Source organism: Chionomys nivalis, chromosome 7, assembly GCF_950005125.1.
Source record: "Chionomys nivalis chromosome 7, mChiNiv1.1, whole genome shotgun sequence".
NCBI classification, from domain to species: Eukaryota; Metazoa; Chordata; class Mammalia; order Rodentia; family Cricetidae; genus Chionomys; species Chionomys nivalis.
The window spans coordinates 26,157,589-26,185,325 of record NC_080092.1 but is presented as its reverse complement, the minus strand read 5'-3'; the positions used below and the strand labels follow the sequence as shown (position 1 = coordinate 26,185,325).

The 27,737-nt window shown below is 42.9% G+C and overlaps 1 protein-coding gene across 1 annotated transcript; it reads right to left on the bottom strand.

The window, feature by feature from the left end:
* Positions 1-9,975: 9,975 nt before the first annotated feature.
* Positions 9,976-26,705, bottom strand: Slu7 (SLU7 homolog, splicing factor). The gene is made up of 16 exons (XM_057776472.1): positions 26,621-26,705; positions 22,644-22,829; positions 21,911-22,064; positions 21,506-21,586; positions 20,908-21,072; positions 19,349-19,417; positions 17,201-17,248; positions 16,889-17,020; positions 16,551-16,648; positions 16,357-16,424; positions 15,791-15,930; positions 14,932-15,093; positions 13,175-13,279; positions 12,707-12,778; positions 12,481-12,594; positions 9,976-11,907 (listed from the first exon to the last, which is right to left on the bottom strand). Exons 2-16 carry the CDS (start codon positions 22,811-22,813, stop codon positions 11,728-11,730), a joined length of 1,758 nt encoding a protein of 585 aa, XP_057632455.1. The 5' UTR covers positions 22,814-22,829; positions 26,621-26,705; the 3' UTR covers positions 9,976-11,727.
* Between the last annotated feature and the right edge of the window lie 1,032 nt (positions 26,706-27,737).

Here is a 27,737-nt window from a genome sequence, read left to right as displayed (position 1 = left end):
TTAAAACCTGCCCCAGCAAAACCACCCCTCCTAACCCTCGCCAAACAGGGCTACTGAAGATCAATCATTCAATTGCCAGAGACATTTCTCACACAAACCATCACAGTTATAAAGAAAAAACTCGGTCACTGCTCCACAAAGAAAGCAAGAAGACTGTGTGTAAGATATAAGTGGATAAAGACTTCTCAGAGCGTCTATGCCCAATAGGAAATGACGGCTAGAAATAGTAATTCTTGAACTGGGTATGGTGATACATACTTAACCTATAATTCCAGCACTTAGCAGGCAGACAGGAAGGTTAGGAGTTTGAATACAACCTATGCAAGGAGAACTTGCCAGCCCAAAGTATAACAATAACAGAACCAAAGCAAAGTTCTTGCCAGTCTGGATGTCTTTTCATTTTTATACCGACTGTTCTGGCTACTTCCTCTGAGCACGAGCAATGAGCTTTATCATTCTCTCATCTTACGAGAAAGGTTTTCTCTCATCCCTTATTATCGTGTTAGCTAAGGTTATCCATAAGAGTTCATCATGAAGTTAAGGAAATTTACTATTTCTAGTTTGGGGATTTTTTTTCATTAAACAGTGTTGAATTTTTCTCAAATACTTTCTTTATGCCTACTGAGATGATCATATGTTTTATTTCCTCTATCAATATGTTAAATTACACTGATTTTCACCTTGACCCACTCTTGTATTCTCAGAATAAATTCCACTTGGCCATAGAGTACAATCTTTATTATGTTGAAAATTCAGTTTGCTGGTATTATTTTTTGAAGAATCTTATGGTCATATTCTTAGAGAACATTGGTCTGTTATTTTTTTTTTTGTAATATATGTTGGCTATATTAACTTGCGTTCTTTCTTCTTCCACATTTTTTTTTTTTAGTTTGTAAAAGATGGGTCTTCTTTTAGTATTTGGTGGAATTATCAGATGATAGTCATGTCACCTAGTTCTGAACTTTTTTTTTTATTGGGATTCTTTGATTCACTATTTTGGTTCACATGTGTTCGTCACCTGGTTTGAATGAAATGTCCCCCACAGTCTCAGACATTTGACCACTTAGTCCCCAGTTGATGGTGTTTTTGGGGAGCTTTAGGGAGAACAGTATTTGGTGGAGGAGGTATGTCATTGGAGGTGGGCTTTAAAAGCTAAAAGACTTGATCTATCTTGAGTTCACTGTTTCCTGCTTGCAGTTAAAGTGTGTATGTAACCTTAGCTTCTGCTCCTGCTGCTATGTCTACTTGCTGCCACAGTTCTCTGATAGTACAAGTTCTAATCCCTCTGGATCTACAAGCCCATGAACCTTTCCTTCTGTAAATTGCCTTGGTCTTGGTGTTTTATTCATGGCAGCTACCGAGAAGTTACCAATGCATTCTCAAATATTCATGTATTGGAGGCTTGGTTCTCAGTGGTGCAGACTTAGGAAGAAGGTCACCGATGCCCCTCCTTACCACGTCCTTGATTTTTCTCTCACTGTATGACCATCCCCTTAAGACATGGTCTACCCCTGTGCTACCATCTGCAATAGGGCCTTCACCAAAGCTGGCCAAGCTGTGCCACACACTCCTGGATCTTTCAGTGTAGTATTGAAAAATCTGATAAATGCTCTCTATTTGTTAAAGTTTGCTCAGAGTTTTTACTTTTTCTTGAATCAGTTTTGGAAATATAAGTCCTCCTAGGAGAATGTCCCCATTTCTTTTAGGTTATTTAGTGTGTTGTTTATAATTATGGTTCATATCATTTGTGGAAGCATTTAAAAATTTTGCAAGGTTGATAATAATGTCCTTTTTAATTTCTGACTTTGAGGTTTTTATGACTATGATACTCTAGATAAAGGTATGCCATTTTTTATTGATCTCATGTGTGTGTGTGTGTGTGTATGTGTGTTACATGCACATGAGTATGTAGGTCCATGCACCCATGAATGTACATGTCGAGGCTTGAGGAGGACATAGAGTGTTTTTGTCTATCACTCTTTGTCTTATTAAGTCTTTTACTGAACCAGAAGTTTGCTGCTTTGGTGAGCCTGGCTGGTCAGTAAGCTCTCGGGATCCACCTGTCTCCAATCCTCAGTACTAGGCTTACAGGCAGGTGCACCCATGCCGAACTTTTCATACGGGTCATGGGGATTTGAACTCAGGTCCTTACACTTGCAGAGCACATGCTCATACCCACAAAGTCATCTCCTTAGCTCCTTATTGATCTTTTCAAAGGACCAACTCTTGGTTTATTCATTTTTCTCTATTTTGCTTACTTCTGCCATTGTCTTTTTTCTTCCTTCTTGCTTTGGATGAGTTTCATTTCTGAAGGTGCAAGTCTAGGTTATAAGCTGGGTGAGGGGGGGAGGGTGAGGTGGTTTAGTTGGTAAAACCGCTCGTTGTGCAATCCTGACCACCTAAATTCGATGTGATCCCAGGAACCCAAGTAAAGGTGGAACCGACTTTGCCAAGTTGTCCTCTGACATGAATACATGTGCTGTGTCACATGTGCGTGCACAAGCTCACACATCATATACACACACGATAAGAATGAACAAATAAAGCTTAAAGTATGTAAAGTAAAACATGGGAAATCAGGTTCTTAAAATGTAGGTAGGGCTTTTGCTAGAAAGATGTAATATATAGAGTTGTGATTTTTCCAATCAAACTATGGTCCATCAAAAAAAAAATAATAATCCCCAAATACCACAAACCAACTGCCTAGTTCTGATTATAGCTAGGAAAATGTCTTTAAATTGCTGGTGTCACAAAGACAGAATAATCAAGCAAATGAAAGATGACTTTTTAGGGAGGAAATGTGAAAAGGTTCTACAGGGAAAATTTCTACAAGAGCTTGATTTTATTGAGGAGAAAACCGAGGTCCAGAATAAGTAATAGTTGCCCCAAACCACAAAATCAAATCGGAATAAAAACTTACTCATTACTCATTCAGAATATTGGGAGCCAAACAGATGAGGTGGGTCTCTGGATGGTTTGCCATGGGAAGTAGCCTCCAACACGGAGACCGTGTGGCCTCAAGGAGCAGAAGGGGGGAAAATGAGCGTGGCTGCATTTAGCAGCTGGAGCAATGAGATGGCGATCTTTTTCCTTTGGCTGTTGGCTGCAGCTTCTGGCACCTTCTCGGCCTAATTAGCAAAACTGATTAATGGAAGATTTAGGCACATTCTGGTACTTTAGCCTGCCCAGCATCTCCCACGTTTATTCCAGGGAAAGCCCTGGGGCTGAGTCTCGTTAAGAGAAGGCCACAGGGACCCACCGAAGTGGCCAGAAGATAAACATCTCAAGGAAAATAAGGGGACTATGGTGGAAAGCAGCAAGCAAATCAATGAATGTTGATCAGGTCAAAATGAGACAATCAATTGACCAGTCCTTTTTTTTTAAATTACATTTATTTGTTTAATTGGGGGGGGGGCATACGGGCTGCAGTGTACTTGTGGATGTCAGAGTCGGTTTCTTCTTTCACCACTTGGATCCTAGGGATCAAACTGGTCCTTGGGCTTGATGACAAGAGCCCTTACCTGCTGAGCCATCTCCCTTCTCTCTTCTACTCCTCTCCTCTCTTCTCCTCTCCAGTTGTCTTTTTCTATGGTTAACATGTCTATATAGCAAGGGAGTCACTAAGCCAAGAATCAAATCTAGTTCCCAATCAGAATAAGACTTGTGGTTAATTTGTAGAGCAAAAGGAAGGAACCCTAGGTCTCTTTAGTCTCAGAAGCTAAAAGTACAAAAGGCAGCAAATTACAACACAGCTTCATACTGGCATTCAGATTCAGGTGGATGCTGGAAGCCTCAAATTCACCTTTCTCATTGCTTTCTAAGTATTAAAGTCAAGCGTAACACCCTTTTTTTCTATAGCTTAGTGACCAAAAGTCTGTACAATAAATATCTAGAGGCTATGCTTTTAATTGAATTTTAATCCAAGTATCATGAAGTCTTTACTTTAGAAGTGTATGTCTGTTTGGTTTTGATCCCCATCGGCTTATGACTGAATACTAACATGGTCAAGCCCTTAAGCATGGTTCGGAGATAATTGGCCCCCCAGAGTTATATCTGGCAAGTTTGAGACATCAGAAGTCCATGGTGGGCATTATAAATTTGAGTTAATAACCTTTCTCTTTTTAAAGCAAGAGATTCATTACTTTGGAATTACATATGTATTTGTGTGTATGTGAATTATAAATTATGTCTACATGTGTGTGCATGTCCATGAGTAACGGATGCCTGCGTGGAGGCCAGAGGCTTGGCTCCTCTGGAACTGAAGTTGCAGGTGCTTGTGAGTCTCCTCGTGTGGGTGCTGGGAATTGAACTTAGACCCCCTGTAAGAACAATACACACCCTTAACTGCTGAGCCGGGTCTTCAGCCCCTAATGCCTTTTCTATCAATGTTTAATGTCACATTGGTGCTATCTTAGCACGTTCGCTTCCACCCAAACCTGCGGGCAGTGACACCTACTGGTTATAAGCTATGATATCTGGCTGAGCTATTTATGTATGAAAAAAAGATCAGAAAAGAACACATACGTGTGATCTGTGCCAATACGCATATTATTATGGGAAATTTATTTGCTAGTGGTTTAAAAACCTTTTTCTTTTTAATGTGTAGGTGTTCTGTGCATGTGTGAATGTCTCATGTATGTAGGCCATCTTGTTTGTAATTTATACTCTGGTCACTCAAAACGGTTGAGCGGTCTCAGCAATACAAGGAAAGGAGTGATGTGAAGAAGTCAGGGTGAGTGAGCAAGGGTCAGGACAGTCATCTAGGCCAGGGCACACTGGTCCATAGCATCTTCCTGCAGGACTGTTAACTAGAATCTCGGTGAGCAGCAGGAAGCCTCAGCGGGCTTGCTGACTTGGAGCACGGAAGTAATCAAGGGCACAGACTGACTAATGTATCAGGGTATTTGTCAGTATTATAGTGCGTACAGCATGGGAGACAAGGGAAGAGACACAGAGACTAATTCCAAAGAGTGCACTTAGAAGCAAGTGTTATATAAGGCATTCTGCCTTCTACGGCATTACCTCATATTCTGTAATGTTACTGGGAAGTTGATTAGCCTCCCAATAACAACCCTCATGGAGAAGGGAGGGGTGGCTGTCAGTTTGTTCTTAATTGTGGGAGAGCCTCTCTTTCTTCTTGGCTCAGTTTCTAGCCTATCATACCATATTCATTGTTCTGGTGTTTATTTTTTAAAATAATATGTATTTATTTTCAGTTATGTGTATGTACGAGCACATGTGTTGTGAGTCCAGGTACCTTTGGGAGTCAGAGGCATTGGCTACCCCTGAAGCTAGAGTTATAGGCAGTTGTAAGCCACCTGATGTGGGTGCTGGGATCTGAACTCAGGTCCTGTGTAAGAGCAGTATATATTCTAGGTGGGCGGTGGTGGTGCACACCTCTAATCCCAGCACTCAGGAGGCAGGGGCAGGCAGATCTCTGTGAGTTCGAGGCCAGCCTGGTCTAGTTTCAGGATAGGCTCCAAAGCTACAGAGAAACTCTGGCTCGAAAAACAAACAAACAAACAAAAAAAAAAAACAAAAAAGTAACACATAGTCTTAACAACTGGGCCATATCTTCAACACCCTTATTTATTTTTATTTTATGTGTGTGCGCACATGCATGCGCATATTGTCTCTGCTTGTCTGTCCATGCAGCATGTGTGTGTAGGTGCTCAGGAAGCCCAGAAGAGGGCATTCGATTTTCTGTAATTGTGCTTACAGGTGGTCTGAGCTGCCCAGTGCTGGTGCTGGGAACAGAACCAGGCCCTCTGCGAGAGCAACAAATGTTCTTAAGAGTTGAGCCATCTCTTCAGCTCCTTATTTTTCTTTCTAAGTAATTTAATTATTTTTTTAAAGATTTATTTATTTATTATGTATGCAACATTCTGCCTCCATGTATGCCTGCAGGCCAGAAGAGGGCACCAGATCTCATTACAGATTGTTGTGAGCCATCATGTGGTTGCTGGGAATTGAACTCAGGACCTCTGGAGGAGCAGTCAGTGCTCTTAACCACTGAGCCATCTCTCCAGCCAAGTAATTTAATTATTTACTTGGAAAAGAGAAAGGGTCTCATGAAGCTGGTCTTGAAGTTACAATGTAGTTATGTAGTTTGCTCAAAAAATTACACACGTACAAATCTTTTGTATCAGCCAGGCTTACTTAACCTTTTCTGCTGTTTGTATTCCTTTTTTTCAAACCAGATTTTCATACACCTTACTAAAAGTAGTCAATGCTTTTCAACATAAACCTTAGTTTATCATAAATATTAAAAGAAAGAAAAAAAGGAAAAATTTACACCTTTAATATTATAGTGGTATTAAGAATATATTAAAATTTATATATTTAAAAAATTATGGCCAGGTGTGGTGGCATATACCTTTAATCCAAGCACTTGGGAGGTAGAGGCAGGTGGATCTCTGTGAGTTTGAAGCAAGCTTGGTCTACACCGAGAGTTCCAGGCCAGCCAGGGTTACATAGTGAGACCCTGTCTCAAAAGAGCAAACAAAAAAGGAGCCAAGCAGTGGTGCCACATACCCTGAATCCCAGCACTTGAGAGGCAGAGGCATGTAGATCTCTGTGAGTTCGAGGTCAACCTGGTGCACAGAGTGAGTTTAAGGACAGCCAGGGCTGCACAGAGAAACGCTGTCTCCAAACAAAGCAAAATAAAAAAATCAAAACCAAAAAATCCAAAGACAAACAAAAACCAACCAAATAAACAAAAACCAGCCCCCAACTAAAACAAAAATAAAAAAAAAGAAAAACAACACACACACACACACTCCAGCTCACAGTGCCTCCTGCTGCTCTTGGAGCTTTGTTTCAATGATGTCTAACAGGTGAAGAAAAAAAAAACCAGAAAGATGGCTGCTTCTGCTTGGGCAAGGAACAGCAAAGAACTGAGCAGAAGGTAGGGCTTACATAGAGCATCTTGTGGGGAGGGGGTTGGAACTTTTCAGGGTGAAGCTTTCTAGGGTAGAGATTGGTGGGGTTTCAAATCCAGGTTGGGCTTTTTACTCTGTAGGATGGGGGATTGGGTCCCGCAGTTAGGGCAGTTAGAGTGTTCTGTGGGTGGAACCTGGCAGCTGGAGGTGCTGGGGGAGGGGCCTGGCCACCAGTGTGACTCAAGGGACTCACAAGCAGAGCATCCCTTAGTTTTTGTAGTCAGTGTCTTGGTGACAAGTGCATGAGGATCCAACAATGACCACGACATGTGGCACCTCTTTTTCACATGGGCAACCAATTCTGAATTTTCTCCTAGGAAAGAGGAGGCACCATCGGTACACTTGGAGCCTCACATGTCAAGCGCCAGGTTGTGCTTCAGAAAGAAATCTCTGAGGAGACGGGACACATTGGCCCCTTTCATGGGTAACCGCAAATGTCACAGAACAGGAACTCCTGCCGTTTCTCCCCCTTTTACACAACACAGGAATGCCATCAGCGGACTGCAGTCATCCCTGTCAGCTGCCTCAGCAAGCTGAATGCCCACCTTCAGAGGACTAGCTCTGAGCCCTTCTAGAACTTGCTGTGAGAAGTCCTGGCTCATTTAATCAATTCTAGAGTGAATCCCGTCATTGAACAAAAGGGCAGTTGCTGAAGCTGCTTCTGGGCATCCGGGCCCAGAACGATTTGAGCTGTTCCGAGCGCACAAGGTTTGACTAATTATCCAGCTACGGTGTGAGCACCTGGGCTTCTCCTGGGCACACAGATAGGCAGATTGGTGTGAGGCCCGCAGCAAGGCGCTCTCATGTGATCCAAGGGTTTTCAACTGACCAGATGGTGCTGGTATAGGCTTTGGGCTACTGAGGTTATGCCGTGCAACGCCACCTTGCCATCTTTTGAAACGGTCTGACAGTTTTGATGGTGAGAGGTCAACACTTGAAAATATGTTGTTACACAACACACGCCATGGGTGCTGAGTGTCATCCATCTCCACTGTACAGGTGAACCAGTGATGAACATGGCCATCACCCCGTTTGCATTTCTTTGACACGGCATGCAAAAATTCTCAGCGAATGTGCCAGAAACACCACAGAATTGGAGTAAAATACAAATCCTTGAATTTAAATGAAGCCACGTTCCAGGCTAGTCTGTCACTACATATTATTCTGCACGCATCAAGAAATGTCCTGTGACTTGTCTGTTCAAAGTAAATCAAGACAGCATGGCATCTAACTCAACGCCAGCCACTTCGCTAGAACGAATGCCTTGGCATAAGTGATTAACCAACAGGTCATACCTGGGAGAGTTGGGTTTAGGCAAATTATTAATCCCTAAGTCCTTGCCAGAAAGTCACACTTATGACTTGATGTATTTTCAGTAATGTTATAAATGTTATTTGTTAAAATCTGATTATCTTCTAGGAAGGACCCTCCGTGATCATTTCTTCCATCTCTTCTGTTCCAAAGACTTACATCAAGAACCATGGAATAGATAAAGGAAGCAGTCACCAAATACTCAAAGAAACAGCAGATTTTGACAAAGTGGTTCATATTTTTTAATGAAGATTAAACAGGCATGTAAAGCTATTTGATCCCTGTTCAGTTTTGATTCCAACTAAGCAAGAATTTCAAATAGATCTTTATGTCTAATGATGCCTGCTCTGTACAAAGGCAGGCTGTGCACTGGTTCAGGGTACCCTTGCTTCTGGTGTAACATCCTGTCCACACATGAGAACAAAACCGAGAACTTATTATTGACATATCAAGATAACTTTTATATGAGGACACCCTTAGTTACCATAGGAGGTTTCATAGCACTTGTCCATATAATGAACCCTTAAGAAAACTGATCAAAACAGAAGCCGAGGCAACAGAATAAAACAAGCAGTGTTGAGATGCCGCTTAACCCAAGGACAGGGTGTAGAAGGGTGTAGAAGGGTGTAGAAGGCCAATGGCGTAGATGCTGAGCTCCAATGACTCACCCACTGATATGGTTGGTGTTGCTAGACCCTCCTTTGGGGGCTCTGATTCTCTAGCTCTGGAGTAGGGGCCCGGAATCTGTATGTTAAATAAGCACATTTGCTAATTCTTAAGATGAGAGCAGTGGTCTACCGTAGGAGACAATCATCATAAGCCCCGGGAGCCCTCTTGTGTGCCCTGTACTATCACAGAACTAAGGATCTCTGGGAACTGCAGTGCATTTCTGGAATTCCACCCTCTCCCCTCCACAGGCTGTGACGGACGGGACAACTGAAGACTGAGGCCAGCATGGGTTACTAAAAAACCACACAGACTGATTGACTTCCACCCCCACCCCAAACTGCAGATTGAGTTCAAGGACTCAGGCATGCTAGGCAGGTACTCAACCATGGAACTATAGACCCAGTCCATGTACTAGTTTCCAAGAAAAGAGTTTGCGCAAGAATCCATGTACAATGCTCGTCTCTGTCGCCCTTGGAAAAGGAGACTAGGTGGCTAAGCACGTGAGCTGACTGTAAAATACGAGTAACTTGCACCTCGTGAGTCGCATTATGGACAACACAAAAGCTACAGCCAACAGTTCCAATGCTGGCAAAGGTGACTGTGTCTGAGATAATTAAAACGAAAGCTTACATCACAGGGCACAGGTAAACCCAGCAATTTAGGAGGTGGAGGTAGGATGTTTGTCTTCAGCTACATATTGTGAGGTTGGCCTGGGCTACACAAAACCTGTCTAGAAGAAAAAAAAATCAAAGATCACGTCCATATAAATCTAAGTACTGTTCTATGCATCACCCCCACCCTAATTTAACAGTAGTATGATTTGGGGTAATAGAATTCTTTCTAAAACCAGAATAAATTAGCCTCAGAAAGGAAGAGAAATGTTAAGTTTGATAAAGGATGCTGGCATTTTCTTGTACAAACTCAAAACAAATCAACCCAGGTCGCTCAACATTCCTCTAATCCATTTCTTTACCAAATAGACAAATGATGCTACAAACAACTCAGTTAAATATTTCAATGAAATCTTTATTAACAAAAGATAGTACACAAAACAGACACCAACGACCTACTTCGTGGTAAACTACCTATGTTGAGGTAGGGATAGAGCAGTTTTGGCCTTGAGATCTATTTGCAATATACTGTTGTGTGCTTGTGTAGGTACATGAGCATGGCGTGTGTAGAGCTCAGAAAACAGCTAGTTCCTCGGGTGCTGCTCACTGGCCTGGTACTTGCAGATTTGGCTGGGCTGTCTGGCCATCTGTCTGTCTGCCTCTCCAGGGCAGATATTACAAGGAGCACCCCTGTATCTGGCCGGCCTGCTTTCTTTCACTCTTTTATGTGAGCCCTGGAGTTCGAATTCACATCCTCAGGCTTGCAAGGCAAGCTCTTCTCTGACTGAATTTCCCAAGCCTGCACTATAGTTTAGTCTCCGTCTGAATACTGACGCCATGTGTAGCCAGGTATTTGGGAATTTGGCTCAGTGGCCTTTCTTCTGTCAAGTCTAAGATGTTGACTCGACACAGTATCCTAGAAGTCAGTTTGGAACACATTTGTTGAGTCAGTGTACTCAGATCGTGTTCTCACAATCGTATGGCGTCAGCACTGTCTCTGCCATGGGTTTAGGTGAGGAAGGCTAAGGATCACAGCAGTATCAGCTATGAATATGCCAGGAAGCTAACCTTAAGTCATCTTTAAGAACCTTCAGTTCAGTTTTTCTGCTCTTCAAATTACATCAAGTGACGCCTGCTGGGCATGTAGACTCTAATTAGATGCCTAAGATATTTTGTAACTCTTACGAGGACCAGAATTAGATGACATACAGTAGTAAGAACAATGTCTTCTATCATAAAAGAAGGGCGTTTTATGTCTAAAAGAAATTCATGTTCAGTGAGGCAGGTGTGAAGTAGTCAATGCTGACCATTCAAACGCTAAGCATTTTAGGTACAAGGAAATGCACGAAAACCCAAAATTTAACAACCAAGTGAAAAATAGATTTATTATTCAGATTATGGGGGACACAGATATTTACATGCCTTATAGATTTCCTTCTGGTGCTGCAGACGAAGGCGGAATATTTGTTGTTGTTGTTTGAAACCAAGAAAATCCTAAAAGGCATTAAAATGAATAGAATGTTATAAAAAACTGAAATTATTGAGTTAAATTACTAGTGACGTCACTACTGGAGGAGAGGAGCTGAGGAGCTCTGGCTGTAGGGTGAGGCCCTGCCTCCACCATGCTGCTGCTGTATAGAAGACCAGAGACTGCACACAGCTTGAGACCTAAGTATGGAACAGGTGACTTCTATTTTTTCTTAAATTTGAGACCAACTTGCTTTGCAGCCTAGCACAGCTTCAAACTCTTACTCATTGGGACAAAGTCTCACATGTGTAGGCTGGTCTCAAGCTTGCTCTGTAGCTGGGGGTGGCTCTGGCACACCTCCTGCTAGGATTACAGGTGTGTACCACCATACTCGGCTGACCTTGAACTCTTGCTCCCTGACTCCGCCACTCTCAGGTGCTGACATCACAGGCTTGAGCCACTGTGCCAGGCTCTCAAGGACACTCTGGCGAGGAAGACAGCCAAAGTCTCTTTCCTAATCTAATTAGAGTGGATGGTGTTTAACCCTAACCCACAACTGTATGCTCTTTCTTGCTCGCTTTGTTTCTTGACTGTGGAGAATGATTCTGAGACCTCGGAAAGCTTTATTAATGTCAGACAGCAGAAAGGAAGGACAAGGACTTTCTATCGAGAGTCAGGAAGGAGCTGGAATGAACATGCTGTGTATGCATTCCATCCTGACTAGTTACTACTGTCCCAGGAAAGAGGCCATGGGGTCGTCTGGCCTCTGCCGTTTCATTCTGTAGGCCTCCATTTCCTCTTCAGTGGGCTCCCGGGTTTCATATATGCTGTTGTATGGCCGCTTCCGCTCATCAATCTGCATGATCTCCTTGACATGAAGAAGGCGGGCCTCCTCTGCGTTCAGTGCCTGTGGCGAGAGGTGAAAACAAGCTCTCAAATCTCTATCTCATGGCTTTTGTTAAAAAGAACATGGAAGACCTCTTGGACTACGAAGGGCTCTATCAACCCCACACTGTCTATCAACCCCACACCGTCTGACTATCAACCCCACACCGTCTGACTATCAACCCCACACTGTCTGAATACCAACCACACACTGTCTGAAAGAACACAGCAGTCAGTTAGCTCCTTTTACTGTGAAACTCCAACTAGCTACTATTCGGCTCACTTGGTAACTTCCACAGAGCACAAAATGTGGGATGACAGTTTTTAATCAGTTAGAGTAATCTGGTTGAGGGGCTGGCTATGGGCAAAGGCCGTTGCCGCTAAGCCTGATGACGTGAGCTCAATCCACAGAATCCAACGGAAGGAGGGGACCAGTTCCTGCCAGTTGTCTGACCGTTGCAGAGGTGCATGTGGACACGCACACACCTGCCACTGCACTTTTAAACATTTGCAGGTAGGATGATAACGTCCCAGACCCACAGATGGTGGCTCTTGCTATTTGTCACTTTCGCTTCTTAGACACCACAAAAAGTACCTTTTTCAGTTTCTCTTGCTTCCTGTCCTCGTCGTCACTGTCAGAGCTGCTCTTTCGGTGTTTCTTCTTCTTCTTTTTCTTCTTCTTCTCCTCTTTCAGTTTTTCCTGATGCAGCTGACAGGGAGAATAGAAACACCATATGAACACAGAGCTCTGGCACAAGTTTTAACACCCTACCCTTTGCCCCCAGGATTTAACAGTCCCGAACAGGGTATTCCAGATCGACCTCCATGAGGGTCTGTGGTTTCTTTGCAGGTTCTTCTCCAGCTGTGTCACTTATAATACACTCCTCTGAATTCTGTGGGGAAGAAACAGAATTTGAGCTGAAGACTACAGTTAAAAATCAGCTGAAGAACAGGTTAGAATTTGATACACAAGAAGATATGTTTTCTGCAGGGGTTTGGCTGTCTTACACCTTTAAGAACTAGAGGACAAGGGCTGAGATGTAGCTTGGTTGCCAGAGTCCTTGCGTAACCTGCAAAGCCCTGGCTCTACCTCCAGAGTCTCCTAGAGCCAGGACTGAGCACTACCTGTAACCTCAGCATCTGGGAAGTGGGGGCAGTCCAATCACAAGTTCAAGGTCACCCTTGGCCAGAGTGGATTCACAGTTAGCTAAGCCTACATGAAACCCCAACTCACTCACTTAGCATTCTCCTCCACACAAAGGAAAACAAACCAGAGGATAGTTACTTACAACACTCTCCTTCCCCGCTTCTCCCGTGCAATAGGAGTACTTGAAAAACGAGTGACAACATTTGTACCCCCACCGGCCGTCCTTCCAGTAAGATCCCCAGATGTGCTGCAGAGAGAGACACAGAAGGTATTTAAAAAGCAGCTTGAAATTAGGGTCTTTCCCTGGGCAGTGGTGGCACATGCCTTTAATCCCAGTACTCAGGAGGCAGAGGAAGGTGGATCTATGTGAGTTCGAGGCCAGCCTGGCCTACAGAATGAGTTCCAGGATAGCCAGGACTACACAGAGAAATCCTGTCTTGAAAAACATAGATAAAGCAGACTGGGAAAGAAATAAGGAACCTTCCCATACTGCACCGAGAAGGCAGAGGCAAAACTATTCAAGTAAAAGCCAGTCTGGGGCTACATGGTAAGACTATGTCTCAGCCTCCCCTGCCCATCCCCCCCAAAAATCTATGAAAAAATTTAGTACACTTGATTTCTCTGAAGACAAGGTGTGGGGCATCCTAAGCCTACATTCTTACTGTTGATTAGTGGCTCTTGCTGAAGAGTGCACACACCCTTGTTAGACTCATTATGCTCACGGTTTGTAAAGCCTGTCTGGCTCATCTGCTCTACACAGTAGAGCTACTGTTAGATTTCTGAGCCTTGATATATAAAAATCAGTTTGGCTAGTTTAGGTGTACAACAAGTGGGGTTGAGGCTGTAGCTCAGTGGGAGAACACGGCTCAGCATATATGAGACCTGAGTTCAATCCCCAGAACGAAGAAATACATAAACATGCTTTATGATGTAATGAACAATAAAACACCATCACCTACTATACATTCTTGTCAAAATAGTTAGGTATTATTTAATCTAGACTTTAGACCGACATTCTTGTTTTAAGAAATGTAAGGGCTGGGCATGGGGATGCACACCTTTGAGGCCAACATTCAGAGGCAGGCAGATCTGAGTTCAAGTCCAGCCTGGTCGACAGAGTGGGCCACACAGAGAAGTCCTGTCTCTTGGAGGTTAGGGATGTGTGTATATGTGGGTAGAAAATCTCTAACAAATGATCAATACAGACTTAATCGGACTTGACCAAAATACAGCTATCAAAGCATTTTTTGTGTATAGGTTTTTAAAGAGTAAGAAAGGGGCCAGTGAGATGACTCAGAGGGTAACCTGCCTCGCACACAAGGCTGATGGGCTTGAGCGGATCCCTGGAAGTCACATCAAAGTGGAAGGAGACAACCAACTCCACTGACTTAGCCTTTGAACACACACACGCACATGCACACACACACACGCACACGCGCACACACACACACACACACACACACACACACACACACACACACACACACACCCCGAGTAAAGCCAAATGAATTAAGGAGTCAATGTCAGTTTGAGGCACAACAGGGTAGCAGCACTGTCTAAAATTGTTATGTTTTAAGAGATGTATGATAGGGTGTTTATGAGTGAAATATTCTACCTGCAATTTCTAAATATTTCTGCCAAAAACTAGTAAATGCAATATGTGTATTTATCTACAGCTACTGTACATTCAAACCTAGACAAAAGAATAAATAGTACAACAGACAAAAATGTTTTGGTTTTACATAAGCATGCAGATGACTACAATAATATCTTTCATTTTTCTCACTTTTAGAAAAAAATTAATAAAACAAAGCCAAAATGCCAACACCAACACCAAAAAAGGAAAGCATTGGTTGACCATGATATTACATGGGGAACAGTATGGAGCTGAGCACTGACCGTGTGGTTATTGATCTTCACGTCTTCCTCATACTTGGAGCAGGCAACAGCCCGCTCCTGGCCTTTAATGACCGTTCCATGCCTGGAGTACTCCACATAGTCTTCTGTCTGGGCCAGCAGCAGCTCAGCTGGAGGAGCATCCAAGTGTTCTTGGCCGCCATACTAAAAGGACAATGGACATTATTAAATCCATTTTATAACTAAACTTTTATATCAAATCTTTACTTTCAAAGAGAATAAATGAACCTTTTTAAAATAGCTTTCCTGATGAAACAGTGAAAAGAGCACCACTAATTCACCCATTTAGGTAAGGTGTTTCTACTGTTGCTTATCTGGGAATCGAAGTCGGTTTTAAGATGGCCGTAAGCCCCCTTCCTTTAGGCGCATGTCTGATGTCCTTCTTCGCCTCATGGCTTCACTGGTTCTTTCATCAGGAGATGGAGCTAATTTCTCCATCCCTAAATCTGCATATGACTGTCACTTTCTTCCACCAATGGGAAGCTCACAATGTGACGAAAGCAAAGGTGTATTTTGTGCACTGGGGCACACAATTTTTAGCTGTGCCCCAGAACTCTAAGAAAGTATTTTAGACAGCTGGGCTAGGCTGTGGGAAGACAAGACAATGTGATGCAGTCTTGAACAGTCAGGGGACCCAGCTGACATGAAGCAGTGAGAGAAATAACAGACATTTATCTTCAGGACCACATCTTGAGGAGGGGGCATGATAGCTGCAGAAGTCTATACCAGCTAAGTCAGCAGAAGGACAGGACTATGCCTATGGGTTAAAAAGGACTCTTTGGATGGCATACCAAATTGAATGCTTCTTAAGCAAAAAGTAAAGTGGTTTTTTTAGCGGTACCTTTTCCAGGATGCTTTCTTTCTGCTGCTCCTTGAAGTCTTCCTTTTTGACCTTGAAGGACTTATAAAGCAGCTCTAGTTTTGTAGGATCTGCCTGGAGATGTACTTCAGATCCCTTGTCGTAGGCTTCCCAAGCAAACACTAGGGCAATTCAAAGTATCTCAATGAGTTGCTAGCTCACTGCATTTTTTTTTTTAAAGCAAGCTTTAAGTAACTGCTAACAGTACTCCCCCTATCTTTTCTTTCTGCTGGATTTTTCTTAGAGTTGCCTCAAACGTGTGGCGATCCTCCTGTCTCAGTGTCCTATGTAGTAGGGTCATAGACATATACCATCATGCTTGTTTTATAACACCCAATTTCGTTATTTTACCTTTATTTATCTGGGTGTGCAAATGTGTGATCACTTATACCACAGAACATATGTCGGGTAGGAGGATAACTTGGTTCTCTCCATCCACCATGGAGACACTGGGGACAGAACTACCTGATGGCAGTCACCCCAGCCACCTCGCTGGCTCTCAGCTCTAAAGTTCATATAAAATGCCCTGGTATAAAATTAATACTTACATTGTGTTTGAGCCATTGAAATGGTGTCTCCAGTGTATCTAACAAAGTTATCTCCAGCGTAACTCACTCTGTAAGCACAGATTTTAAATAGTTTTCAGAAATTGTTCCCCATTAAGAAAAACTCATTCACAAAATCAAATTAGAAAGATTAGCACCCCCTACTCTGAAGTCCATAAAGTTAACCGGATACTTACTCATCTGGATTTTTTCCTGCATTGGCATAGGGATTCTCTCTCATCGCTCTAGTTTTTGGATCATAATAGGCAGAATTTGGATCTAAATTTCTCAAATACTAGAAGAAAAAACATTTAAAGACTGAATTAACATTTATTTATAACAATAAACGGCTCAGCAGGGCAGGAGTGGGTTCTGAGCAACCCGACATCCATGTATGATTCCAGTACAGTAAAAAGCACATGCTACTGTCCTTTGGAGTGACGCTAGTCATGGTAACCAAACCGCACAGACACTGCACATGCAGAGGAAGGTGTGAAAACACGATCTGTCAGAGCTACAGATTGACATGACTTACTTTTGCAATATCTTCACGAATCCTGAGATTCCGAACAGTAATGCGTCTCTTAGAGTCGAAATTCTGCCCGGGCATGTCAATATCATCTGCATATTTGTCTTCATCCTCGTCCTCACTGTTATGATCCTTTTCCTAAAAGCAAGAATGGGGGGTGAGAGAACTAAGCAGAAAGTCACAGCACTGAGTTCTTGTTTTCCTTCCTTTTAAACAAAGGATTATCTGTGTGACTTAGGGCTACTGATATGACTACCACAACTACGAGCCACCGAAACAAAACAGAAGATGCAGCCAGAAAAGACAAGCGTGCCTTACCATCTGAGAATTGGGTTCCTCTTCTCCCCACTGATGTTTTGGAGAATTCTGCATCAGGAAAGCAGGAAAACCATTTGTAAGTCCCTTCCACTTAATTTACTGATTGCTTAGCATTTTACAAACATATAAACAGGTGTAGTATAGGTGAGTGGGACAGTGCATGCCTAGGGTTTGATCCGTAGCACCAGAGAGAAGGAGGGAGGGCAGGATGGAAGGGAGGCTGCTTCACTTCAACTCAATAAGCTCTCAGACTTCTCACTTGTTCTGAGCACATATATTCTGAAACAAGTGTGCTATTGTGAACACTTAATTTTATTACTGTCTACAAAACCAGAAAACAAACACATTTTATTGATACAGGATGTCTTTCATGTGTAGTGTGTGTACAGGCACAGGTGTGTGCGTTCCCTTGGAGGTCAGAAGAGAACACTTGGCTTGCTTGGAGTTAGGGTCAAAAGCAGTTGTAAGCTGCCAGATGTGGGTGCTGGGAGCTGAACTCAAGTGCTCTTAACCTCTGAGTCACCTCTCCAGCCTCCTGCTATAGGATTACAATCACACAAGGTAACAGGAAGTTTAAGATGACCAAAGAACCCAACAAATACCCATTATATTTGTTTTAGTCATTAGCTGCTTCATGTTCATTAAACCTGACTAGTTTTCCTTTTATTCATGTAGAATTGGGTCAGCGCATGCCACTGTGTACGTGTCAAGGTCAGAGGACAAGCCCGAGAAATTAGTAATCTCCTTCCATCTTTATATGGGTTCCGGGGCTTAAACCCAAGTTGCCAAGCTTGCACGGCAAGTTCCTTTTCCCACTGAGCCTTCTTACTGGCCCCAAACGTTACTAGTTTTTTAAAAAATCAAGTCCAAATAGAAAATGCTGTCAGGAAGTGGTATTCTGAATGTAGAGCCCATCATCTCTCATAGGGAGTGGTACTGTTAGGAGGTGTGGCTTCGTTGGAGCAGGTGTGGCCTTGTTAAGGTTTCCTATGCTCGGGATACTATCCAGTGTCCTAGTCAACTCGCCGTTGCCTGCAAGATACAGGACTCTCCGCTGTCTTTCTAATACCACATTTGCCTGTATGCCGTCATGCTCCCTGTCAATGATAATGGACCAAACCTCTGAAACTATGAGAAAGTCACCTCAATTAAATGTTTTCTTTATAAGAGTTGTCATGAGGAGCTGGGGAGCTGGCTCAAGAGGTTTAGAGCACTGGATCTTCCAGAGGTCCTGAGTTCGATTCCTAGCAACCACAACAGGTGGCTCACAACCATCTGTAATGAGATCTGGTGCCCTCTTCTGGCCTGGAGACATACATGCAGACAGAACACTATATACATAATAAATAAATCTTAAAAAAAAAAAAAAAGAAAACCAAAACAAAACAAAATAAAAAAAGAGTTGCTATGCACACCTTTAGTCCCAGCACTCGGGAGGCAGAGACGTGGATTTTTCTGGGTTTGAGGCCAACATGGTCTACAGAATGAGTTCCAGGACAGCCAGGGCTGTTACAGAGAAATCCTGTCTGGTGTTTCTTTACAGCAATAGAAACCCTAAGACAAGATGCTTGTAACCTGGGTTCAAACTCCACCACAGAACATATGTAAAGTCAGAAAAAAAGAAACCTGGTATTATGAGTCTTTTTCTGTGATGGTCATCTATTTTTTTCATATATCACTAAATTATACGGTAGCTAGTATTGTTACTGAGGTCTTAATAAATGCTATTTTAAGAGTGAAGGCCTGACACATGCAGTGCACCCCTACAACCCCAGTGCTTAGGGAATGAAGACAGAAGTTCAGTTCCTCCCTAACCAAAGATGTAGAAAATGGATTCTTGTTCTATATTTCATTTCTTTGCTTTAAGGCAGTGGTTCTCAACCTTCCTAATGCTGTGATTCTTTAATACAGTTCCACATGTTGTGGTGATCCCAACCATAAAATTACTTTTGTTGCTACTTTACAACTGTAATTTAGCTACTGTTGTGAATTTTAATATAAATATCTGTGTTTTCTGCTGGTCTTAGCGAGCCCTACGAAAGGGTCACTCAACCCCCACATGGGTCATAACTTATAGGTCTTGAGAACCACTGTTTTCAAGGGTCTGAATATGAGTGTTTTGTCTGAATATCTTGTGTCTTTACTTACAGCTTGTTCCATTAATTTTCCAGATGCTAACTCTTCTTGCAGTTTCTGAGCTTTCAACGTTCGTTTTGCCTAAAAAAATAAAGACATTTAAATTTTACTTACAACATTTAAAGTAAGTGATTTTAGTGGTTTCAGAAATGGACATTAGAGCACCAAGTGAAGGGTTTGTGGGGAGTTAGACCCTTGCGTGAGCGAGCCCTGATGCAAGCAGACCAGGTGACAGCACTGGTAAACTGCAGAGAGCGAGCCCTGGCAACAGTGCGAGATGCTGCAGCCTCCAGCTATGGGCTGATTATTCTTGGGTAGGCTCAGGTTACTACATATTTCAATGCTCCTGAAAACATGAGATCTAGATCTTTATGAGCAACTGCATGATCTTGCCAGGCATGGTGGTACATGTTCACAATCCCAGCATATTGGAAGTAGAGGCTCAGCCCCATCCTTGGCTATATAATTATAGTCATAGGGAGTTCAAGGTCAGCCAGGTTACATATAACCCTTCAAAATAAAAACAAAATAAGATAGAAGCTGGCCCCCAAAACAAAACTCATGATTTTAAATATAATCTGTAATTCCTTAAGAAAAAAGCAGAATAGACTACTATTTTTAAGGAATTTGGCTAAGAAGGTAAAACCATTGTTTAAAAACAAAAACGGGCTGGAGAACATTGACTGCTCTTCCAGAGGTCCCGAGTTCAATTCCCAGCAACCACATGATGGCTCACAGCCACCTATGGTGAGATATGGTGCCCTCTTCTGGCGTGCAGGCATATATGCAGACAGAACACTGTACATAATAAATAAACCTTTAAAAAATTATATTCTCTCTCACACACACACATCAAATATTTAAAAAAAACTCAAAAACCTGAAGTTAGATTAAAATGCAGTTTCTGAACAGGTTAGCTATTCTTCCCTGGTACGTGGAGCACCATAAAGCAGTGTTAGACACACGCTGTGGTCTAGGGGCAAAGACCTCAGATCTTCAAAAAGTCAAAAGCAGCTAGGTGTGGTACTGCACACCTTCCATCCTGGGACAGGATATTCTTATCAGGAGACAGAGATGGGTGGATCTCTGAGTTGTAGGCTAGCCTGATCTGCATAGTGAGATCTAGGCAAGCCTGGGTTACATAGTAAGGCTTTGCCCCCAAACAAACAAACAAACAAACAAACAAACAAACAAACAAACAAATAGAAGATCTGGATGTCAGTCTGTTCTTACATGTCTAGTACCTTTGGTCACACTGGGACTAAAGAATAAAAGACTCAGGAAACTGCTGTCAGTAAGGTGTGGTGGCATTTGTCTTTAATTCCAGCATTTGGGAGACAAAACTAACCTGGTATACACAGTAAGTTTCAGGACAGCTAGAACCATATAGAGAGACCCTGTCCACGGGAAAGAGGGAGAGAAACTGCTGCCAAGCAGGGCACCACACTGTCTTCACCACTGAAATAGACATGCTGCTATAAACACGGTGCCCCGAGACGTGGGAAAGCCTTGCCAGGTTAGAAAGCCTTGGATTTTCCCTAGCAAAGTAGAAAGGCAGTCAACTGGCTCACCAGGTCAACTTTGGCATATTCCTCAACGATTTTCATGTGCTCTTCCGGATTGTAGCCGTTCCAGCGGTCCCTCTTCCCATCATAGTCAAACATCAGCTGGGGCTGGATGTGCTCATCTGGGGCGATGTTAGTGCCTGTGAACTTTGCTCCAACCCGCCTCGGCCTCTGAAAGACAGCAGATCTTTTCCTAAGAACTTGCAGCACAGAAGATTTCATGCAACTTTTACAGTTGGCTTGGACAGGCTGTGGAGTTTTAATCTAAGCACATTTTTTTTTTCATACCACAACAGGGTGCAGGACCTCAGGACAGACAGCCGAGAGCCACCCTGTCTCCACTGAGAATCAAACCCAGGACCTCTCACATTACAGGCAGAGCTCTTAACCGCTGAGCCATATCTCCGCCCATGCTGTGGAGTTTTAGTCTCTAAATTTAATTATAAGGCAGACTTTGGGCAGTAAACTTTGACGATGCTGGACTAATTTCTTGCAAATTAATTTTTATTTTGCTAAATTAATTTTAGGAAAACAGAAGATCTCTGACAAGGAGAAAACAAAAGGCTTGCTGAGAGTTTCCCAACAGGCTCAGGACTGATCGTACCTCAAAGCAGTCTTTCTTCTTGTGTGTCATGGCCCCACAATTTTCACATGCCCCTTTGCGGTACTTGGTAGTTATAGAATTCTATTAAAGGACAGAGAAAAACAAAACAGACATCTTATTTATCAGTCATTTAGAAATCACTTTTGCTTTCACTATCTTGTCTACTGAATGACTTCATTTGTTAAAAAGAAAACCAGGTAATCTTCATGTTCTAAGATGACCAAGTTTAAGGATTTCAATAATATAAAATTCATGTAGAAGACTGTAACTAACATCGAATACACTGTGAATTTCAACACCAGGGTCACAGAATTCCTCCCCACTTTAAACAGCATCACATTAAAGGTTCCTAAGTTCTTCACACACACTCTCCACCCACAAAAGGACACACAGGTCACCACATACCTCCTTTACACCTCTCTTATACCATTCCCCAGAGGAACTGAACTGCTTCTGTTTCTCTGGCTGTGGTCTCTGATGCTTTAATGTGGGCCTTTTTGATGGATCAATGTACCATGGAACCGAAGAGATGTACTGAGGAATATGAGGGTTGATATCTCTGTAATAAAATTTAAGTAAGACTGTAAAGCAGAATGACATTTTAATCACAAAGGTAGTGGGCACAGAAGCCAAAAAGAGAAATCTTGCAGTGGGATGGGGAAGGGAAGACCGTTGCTATCTCCACTACAGAAGAACTAAAGATCTAAGTCATTACAGCGGGGAGCAGTCTAATCAAGATGCTGAGACTCATGAAACACCTGAATGGAGACAGAGGACAACAGGAAGGGGTTAGAGAGCCCCGTCTATCTGAGCTAGAAGTCAAACTACTGTCTACAGCCAACTGATTAAAATAATCACACAGGCATTATTATTCAGAGATGTGAAAAACTCAAAATGAAAAGATATAAAAGTAGCTACTCTAGCCTGGGGAGTGAAAAAAGGTAAAAAAGGACAATTGCTATGCATTATAAGCTCTTCAATATTACCTGATTACTAAACCATATACATAGGAGTCTGATAAAAAAAGAAAGAAGAATAAAAATTCTGTAACTAGTAAAGGGCAGTTTCCTGCCCAAGCAAAGGCTGAGCCTGGTGCAGTGGGTGTGGACTTGAACAGATCACGTAAGAAGCGACTTACTTTCCCTCTTCGTCAACTTCTGCTGGAGCATTGCCCAGTTTTCTCTGCTCTTCTAGCTCCTTCTTTTTCCTCCAGTCTTCTCTGGTCATCTTCTTTGGCTCCTCCAAACTCATCTCCTTTGACCCCGAAAGGGGCGTGGCATTAACTGTATCTACGGCTGCTGCCGACATGATGAACTGGCTTCCTCTAAAAAGGGAAGGAACTTTTTACAGTGAAGGAGGTCTTTAGAATATAGCCATGAGACCACTACACTGTGTGCTATTGATATACACTGTGAGTTTCATCAGGGTTTCTCTCTCCTTCTCTTTTTCCTCCCTCTGACTTTTCAAACTTTATGTGGTGGTATGATCAAAACTGGGTCCTTGCACACACAAAACAGCAGTGCCCAGTCTCACACACTCTTATTCTTTCAAAGTGCCTGTAAAGGAGGTGATCTTTACATGCTTAAATTACATTTTATTTGTCTTGTGTGTATGTGTGTGGAGGCGTGCGGCAGGGATTGTGTATGCCATGGCACGTATGGAGAGGTAAGAGGTAAACTTGTAGGAGCTGGATCTTCAATCACCCTGAGGGTCCCAGGGATGAAACAGGTCATGAGGCTTGGTGGCAGGTGCCTTTACCTGCTGGGCCATCTCACTGGTTCTAAGGCACTCTTTCTCTTCCTCAAAAGGCTCTACAAAATGGGCATTGAAATGTACAACTTCAATCCCAGTACTTGGAAAGCAGAGGCCTGTGGATCCCTGGGAATTGGAGGCTAGCCTGTTCTATGCACAGAAACCATGGCTACCCAAGGCTATATAGTGAGACCCTATATCTGAAAAAAACAAAACAGTTTTTACATATTCTCTGCACCAGTTCTTTCAAAGCTCCAATTTACAAATGGAGAAAGCCATGTATACAAAATCTAATGTGTCAAAGATTTTAATACAGATATTCCTCAATTAGCCCTCCTGTGTGTCTTGAACTTTTCTACCATAGTCAAAAAAATAAAGAGCCCATCACTGCTTCCCATGAAGGCCCAATGTCTTAATAATTACTAGTGTTTAGGGGCAGGGGATGAAGCCTCAGTTGATAGAGCATTTGCCTAGCATGCAGGGAAGGTGGATCCCCAGTTCTGCAAGAACCAGGTGTGGTGGTGTACACCTGTGATCCAGCAATCTGGAGGTGAATACAGGATCAGAAGCTTTATAGGGAGTTCAAGACCAACCCATGCTACATAAGACCTTGTCAGAAAGAAAATATAGATGGGTTGGTCTATATTCAGGAATGCCTAGCCCCCACCAAAACACCTATATTCATAGGGTCTCTGTTTCTACACCCTGTGCCCTCCTCACCCCCAGTCACTCTGACTTTGCTTCTGTTCCCAGCCATGCCAATGAAACCTACCGCTACATTAACTAAATTAATGTTAATCAATGTGCTAAACACTAACTGGACATTTTTCAGTTCTGTTTTTTCCTTTTGTCGTAGATTCTAATTCCTTGGCTTCTACAACATGTCTCTGGTTTCTCGTGTACTCCTTTTTTGTTCTGGACTCCTTTGTAGGCTCATCTATTTTTACTTAGAGACTGATATATTTATTTAGACTGATTCCATGTGGCAGTCAGAGCCTCACTCATCACCCTAACCAGTACCAGCTTCCAAGGATCTGGAGGAGCAGTACCCCACTACTAGGCTCCACATTATTTCTCTGCTCAGAACTTTCATTGGATCTTCAAATCCACATAACCAACTGTGTTAGGACATCTCTACCTAGGAGCCTCAGGGGTGCCTGTACATAGCATGCCTTAAACTCCTGGTCCTCCCTGTGGAACCCAGGCTCCTTTCATTGACAGCTCTTCTTTCTATTTTGGCTTACTAAATATTTATGTATTTCAGCTTACTAACAATTATGTTTACTTTCTGAATATCACTGCTATTTACCTATTCCTCTGATGCTGAATGTTTCCACTTTAGTACATGTTGTGATTTTTTTGAGACTTACCAGTCTCTTCTAATTCTGCCCAATTAATCTTTTTACATACTGCACAGCTTAATTTTTCAAAATACAAATCTGATCAAACGCCCCATTGCTCAAGCTCAAAATCTCTCCAAAGCAGTATGATCCCAGAGAAAAGTAATGCCAACAACATTAAGTAATTCTTTGGTTTTGAGTAACAATATTAAAGAAATAAAAAGGGCCATTGGTGGTAGTGCCCATAACCCAGGAGGACTGTATCTGAAAGGCTAGCCTGGTCTACATAGCAAGACTCTGACACAAACATATACAAAAGGAAATAAACTACTTTTCATAGAATTTTTTTTCCTTTTTTGTTTTGTTTTTTGAGACAGGGTTTCTCTGTGTAGGTTCAGCTATCCTAGAACTCACTCTGTAGACCAGGCTAGCCTTAAAGTCACAGAGATCTGCCTGCCTCTGCCTCCCAAGCCGCTAGGATTAAAGGTGTGTGGCACCACCACCTGGCAAATATCTTTACTAAATATTCCCAACACAGTCTAATTTCAACTTCCAATAACCTAGAAAACAAAACAAAAACCAAAAAACCAACTTAGCTTTAAAAGCTGTTATGGGTTTTACACATGTTTGGACCAGTTACATTTCCGGTCTCAACAGTCACTGGCAACTAGTGATCGTCACAGTGAACAGTCAAAGGATGCTGTCAGTCTTACTGTAAGGACGAATACAGCAGCCAAGGTCTAGCACCAGCTTCTAGCCTCACAACTAGCTGACTGACCCATCCTCACACCCCACAGACTTTCTTAGCCTTCCTCCTGCGGTCCATGGATATTTACACAACTCTTTGTCAATGCTAAATGCTTAATGACTAGAAATCAATGGTGCTGTTCAAAACGTTCTCTTCTGTGTTTGACCCACCGAAAATATATATAGAATTTTGTTTGTTTGTTCCGAGACAGGATATCCCACAGTCTAGGCTGCCCCTGAACTCATTACGCAGCACAGGATAAACTTCTGAGCCTACTGACTCTAGCTCCCGAGTACTGGTTTTGGAGGCATGTGCCACCTACCGTGCCTGCTTCTCTGTAGAAGTCTGTCTAAGGGGCAGGAGAGATGGCTCAGGAGCTAAGGGTACCTACTGCTCCTGGAGAGGATCATAGTTCAGCTCTCAGCTCCTACATCAGGGGGCTCACAACTGTCTTCCAACTACAGCTCCATGGGATCCAAGAAGGCTGCGCATGTACTTACAAGGGCACATGCCCACACACCTACTTATACAAATAATTAAAATAAAATAGAATTTAAAAATAAAAACAGAAGTATTAGAAATCGGTGGTTGCCTAAGTATACTGGGAGGCAAAAGTGGACACTCAGAGATTTAATCACCTTCGTTTTGGCAATTAACATTTCTTTAATTTACCAGACACACCGTCACCTAATCTTCACAGCAACCCTATTTTACAGTGAGGAAACAAGTCTGCGGAGGTTAATACCGCCAGCCAACAACACATCAGTGAGAGAGACAGGTCTCAAGTCCAAGGCTGACTTTATTGTAGGTCCTTTAAATCACGTTACATACCACAGGCCACTGGAGTGTAGGCTTGCCACATTCAAGGTTAAGATAGACCTAAGTTCTGTCAGTAGATTACACTGTTTTGCGGAGGGGCCTACAGGTTGGACCGGTGACGACTCAAATTCACTGAATATAACACAGACATTCTAATTTTACTCTCGCATCACCTCCCCCAAATAAGACCATCCCTGTTCACGAGAAAACTGAAGCTCAAAGGCTTTCTTTTGGGGACAGAGGCGTCAGCTTGGGTAAAAGCCGCTCAGGATGTCCGCCCCACTGTGACCAGGACTCTGTCCCGCTGGACGCGAGGGTAGCGCCTGCGCCCTGGGCGGTAGTCTTCCCCCGGGTCCGCGGTCCCACGGCGGCTCGTCACCGCGAGGACGCACTGCAGGGAATGCCCTCTCCTCAGAGTCCCCAGTTCATTCCCTCTATCTCGGAACCCTAACTTACCCAGTCCGGCCCAGAGCACACCAAAACCATCCGCCACGAACGAAGCGATCCGGTAATGTTTACTTCCGGGTTCCCTGCCCTTTTTCCGGCAGACCAGCGATAATTTCCGGAAGAACGGCACATGCGCACTCCCCAGTGCTTGGCCAGGGCTATTTTGTTGTTTTAAAGAAGCAGGCGGTTCATGCAAGTAGTTCGTTGTGCACCCTGCAGGAAGACGGTGGCAGTGCAGCTTTGTGCCCCGCACAGGGAACACTGTTCTACTTCTAGAACAGTAGAATTTTAACAAAACATATTTACTGAAAAAACCAAAAAGGTAGGCGTAATGGCTCACGTCTTTAATCTCTGAGACACAGGCGGATCTTTGAATTCCAGGCCAGTGACATAGTAAGATCCTATCCCAAACAAACTTAAATAGTCCCCCATAAAACAGAAACTACTCAACAAACTACTTGAATAGGAGATTTTAGCGGACTTTTCTTTCTTCCTTCCTTCCTTCCTTCCTTCCTTCCTTCCTTCCTTCCTTCCTTCCTTCCTTCCTTCCTTCCTTTCTTTCTTTCCCAATTATTGGGTTTCTTTTAGGTGTATGAGTTTACCTGAGTTTGTACATCATTGGCATCAGATCCTCCGGAACTGGAAATGTGTACGTATGTATGAGTATATATATCGGGAGCCACCATATAGATGCTGAGTACCCAACCCGGGATCCTTTGCAAGAACAGCAAGCTCTCTTGACTTCTTAGTCATTCCCTGGAAATTTTTCTTTGTGCTGCCTTGTGGTTATTTACACTTCTCCCTCACATGAATTTCTTTTCAGATACAGATGAAAATAGCTAAGATCCCCACCTCAGGAGAAGGGTCCGAAGTTATAGATTGTGAAGATTTAATTCGGCAAGTCAAAGCCAAAGAGTGCTTCCTCAGAGGAATTATAGAACTTTCTGGGCAAGGAGGAATTTTTCCTCAGGTTCCTGTTGGTGAGAAAGGGAGAAAACTTCTCAAGGAATTAGAGAGTGTCTATGCGGAAGCTGTGGGAATTTATAGGGATTTCTTTTCAAAAGCAAAACTTTTGTGTGCTGGTGGTTTAATAAGAAGCAGCAAGATTTAGAAGAAGACGCAAGAA

What these genes read in the sequence shown, in the direction of transcription:
- Slu7 (XM_057776472.1), bottom strand. Translation starts at nt 22,813, where the DNA reads ATGTCGGCAGCAGCCGTAGATACAGTTAATGCCACGCCCCTTTCGGGG. An exon ending in ATAAGAGAGGTGTAAAGGAG is followed by an intron (nt 21,587 to 21,910) that starts GTATGTGGTGAC and finishes GTCCTTTAATAG; the next exon opens with AATTCTATAACTACCAAGTA. An exon ending in AATATGCCAAAGTTGACCTG is followed by an intron (nt 19,418 to 20,907) that starts GTGAGCCAGTTG and finishes TTATTTTTTTAG; the next exon opens with GCAAAACGAACGTTGAAAGC.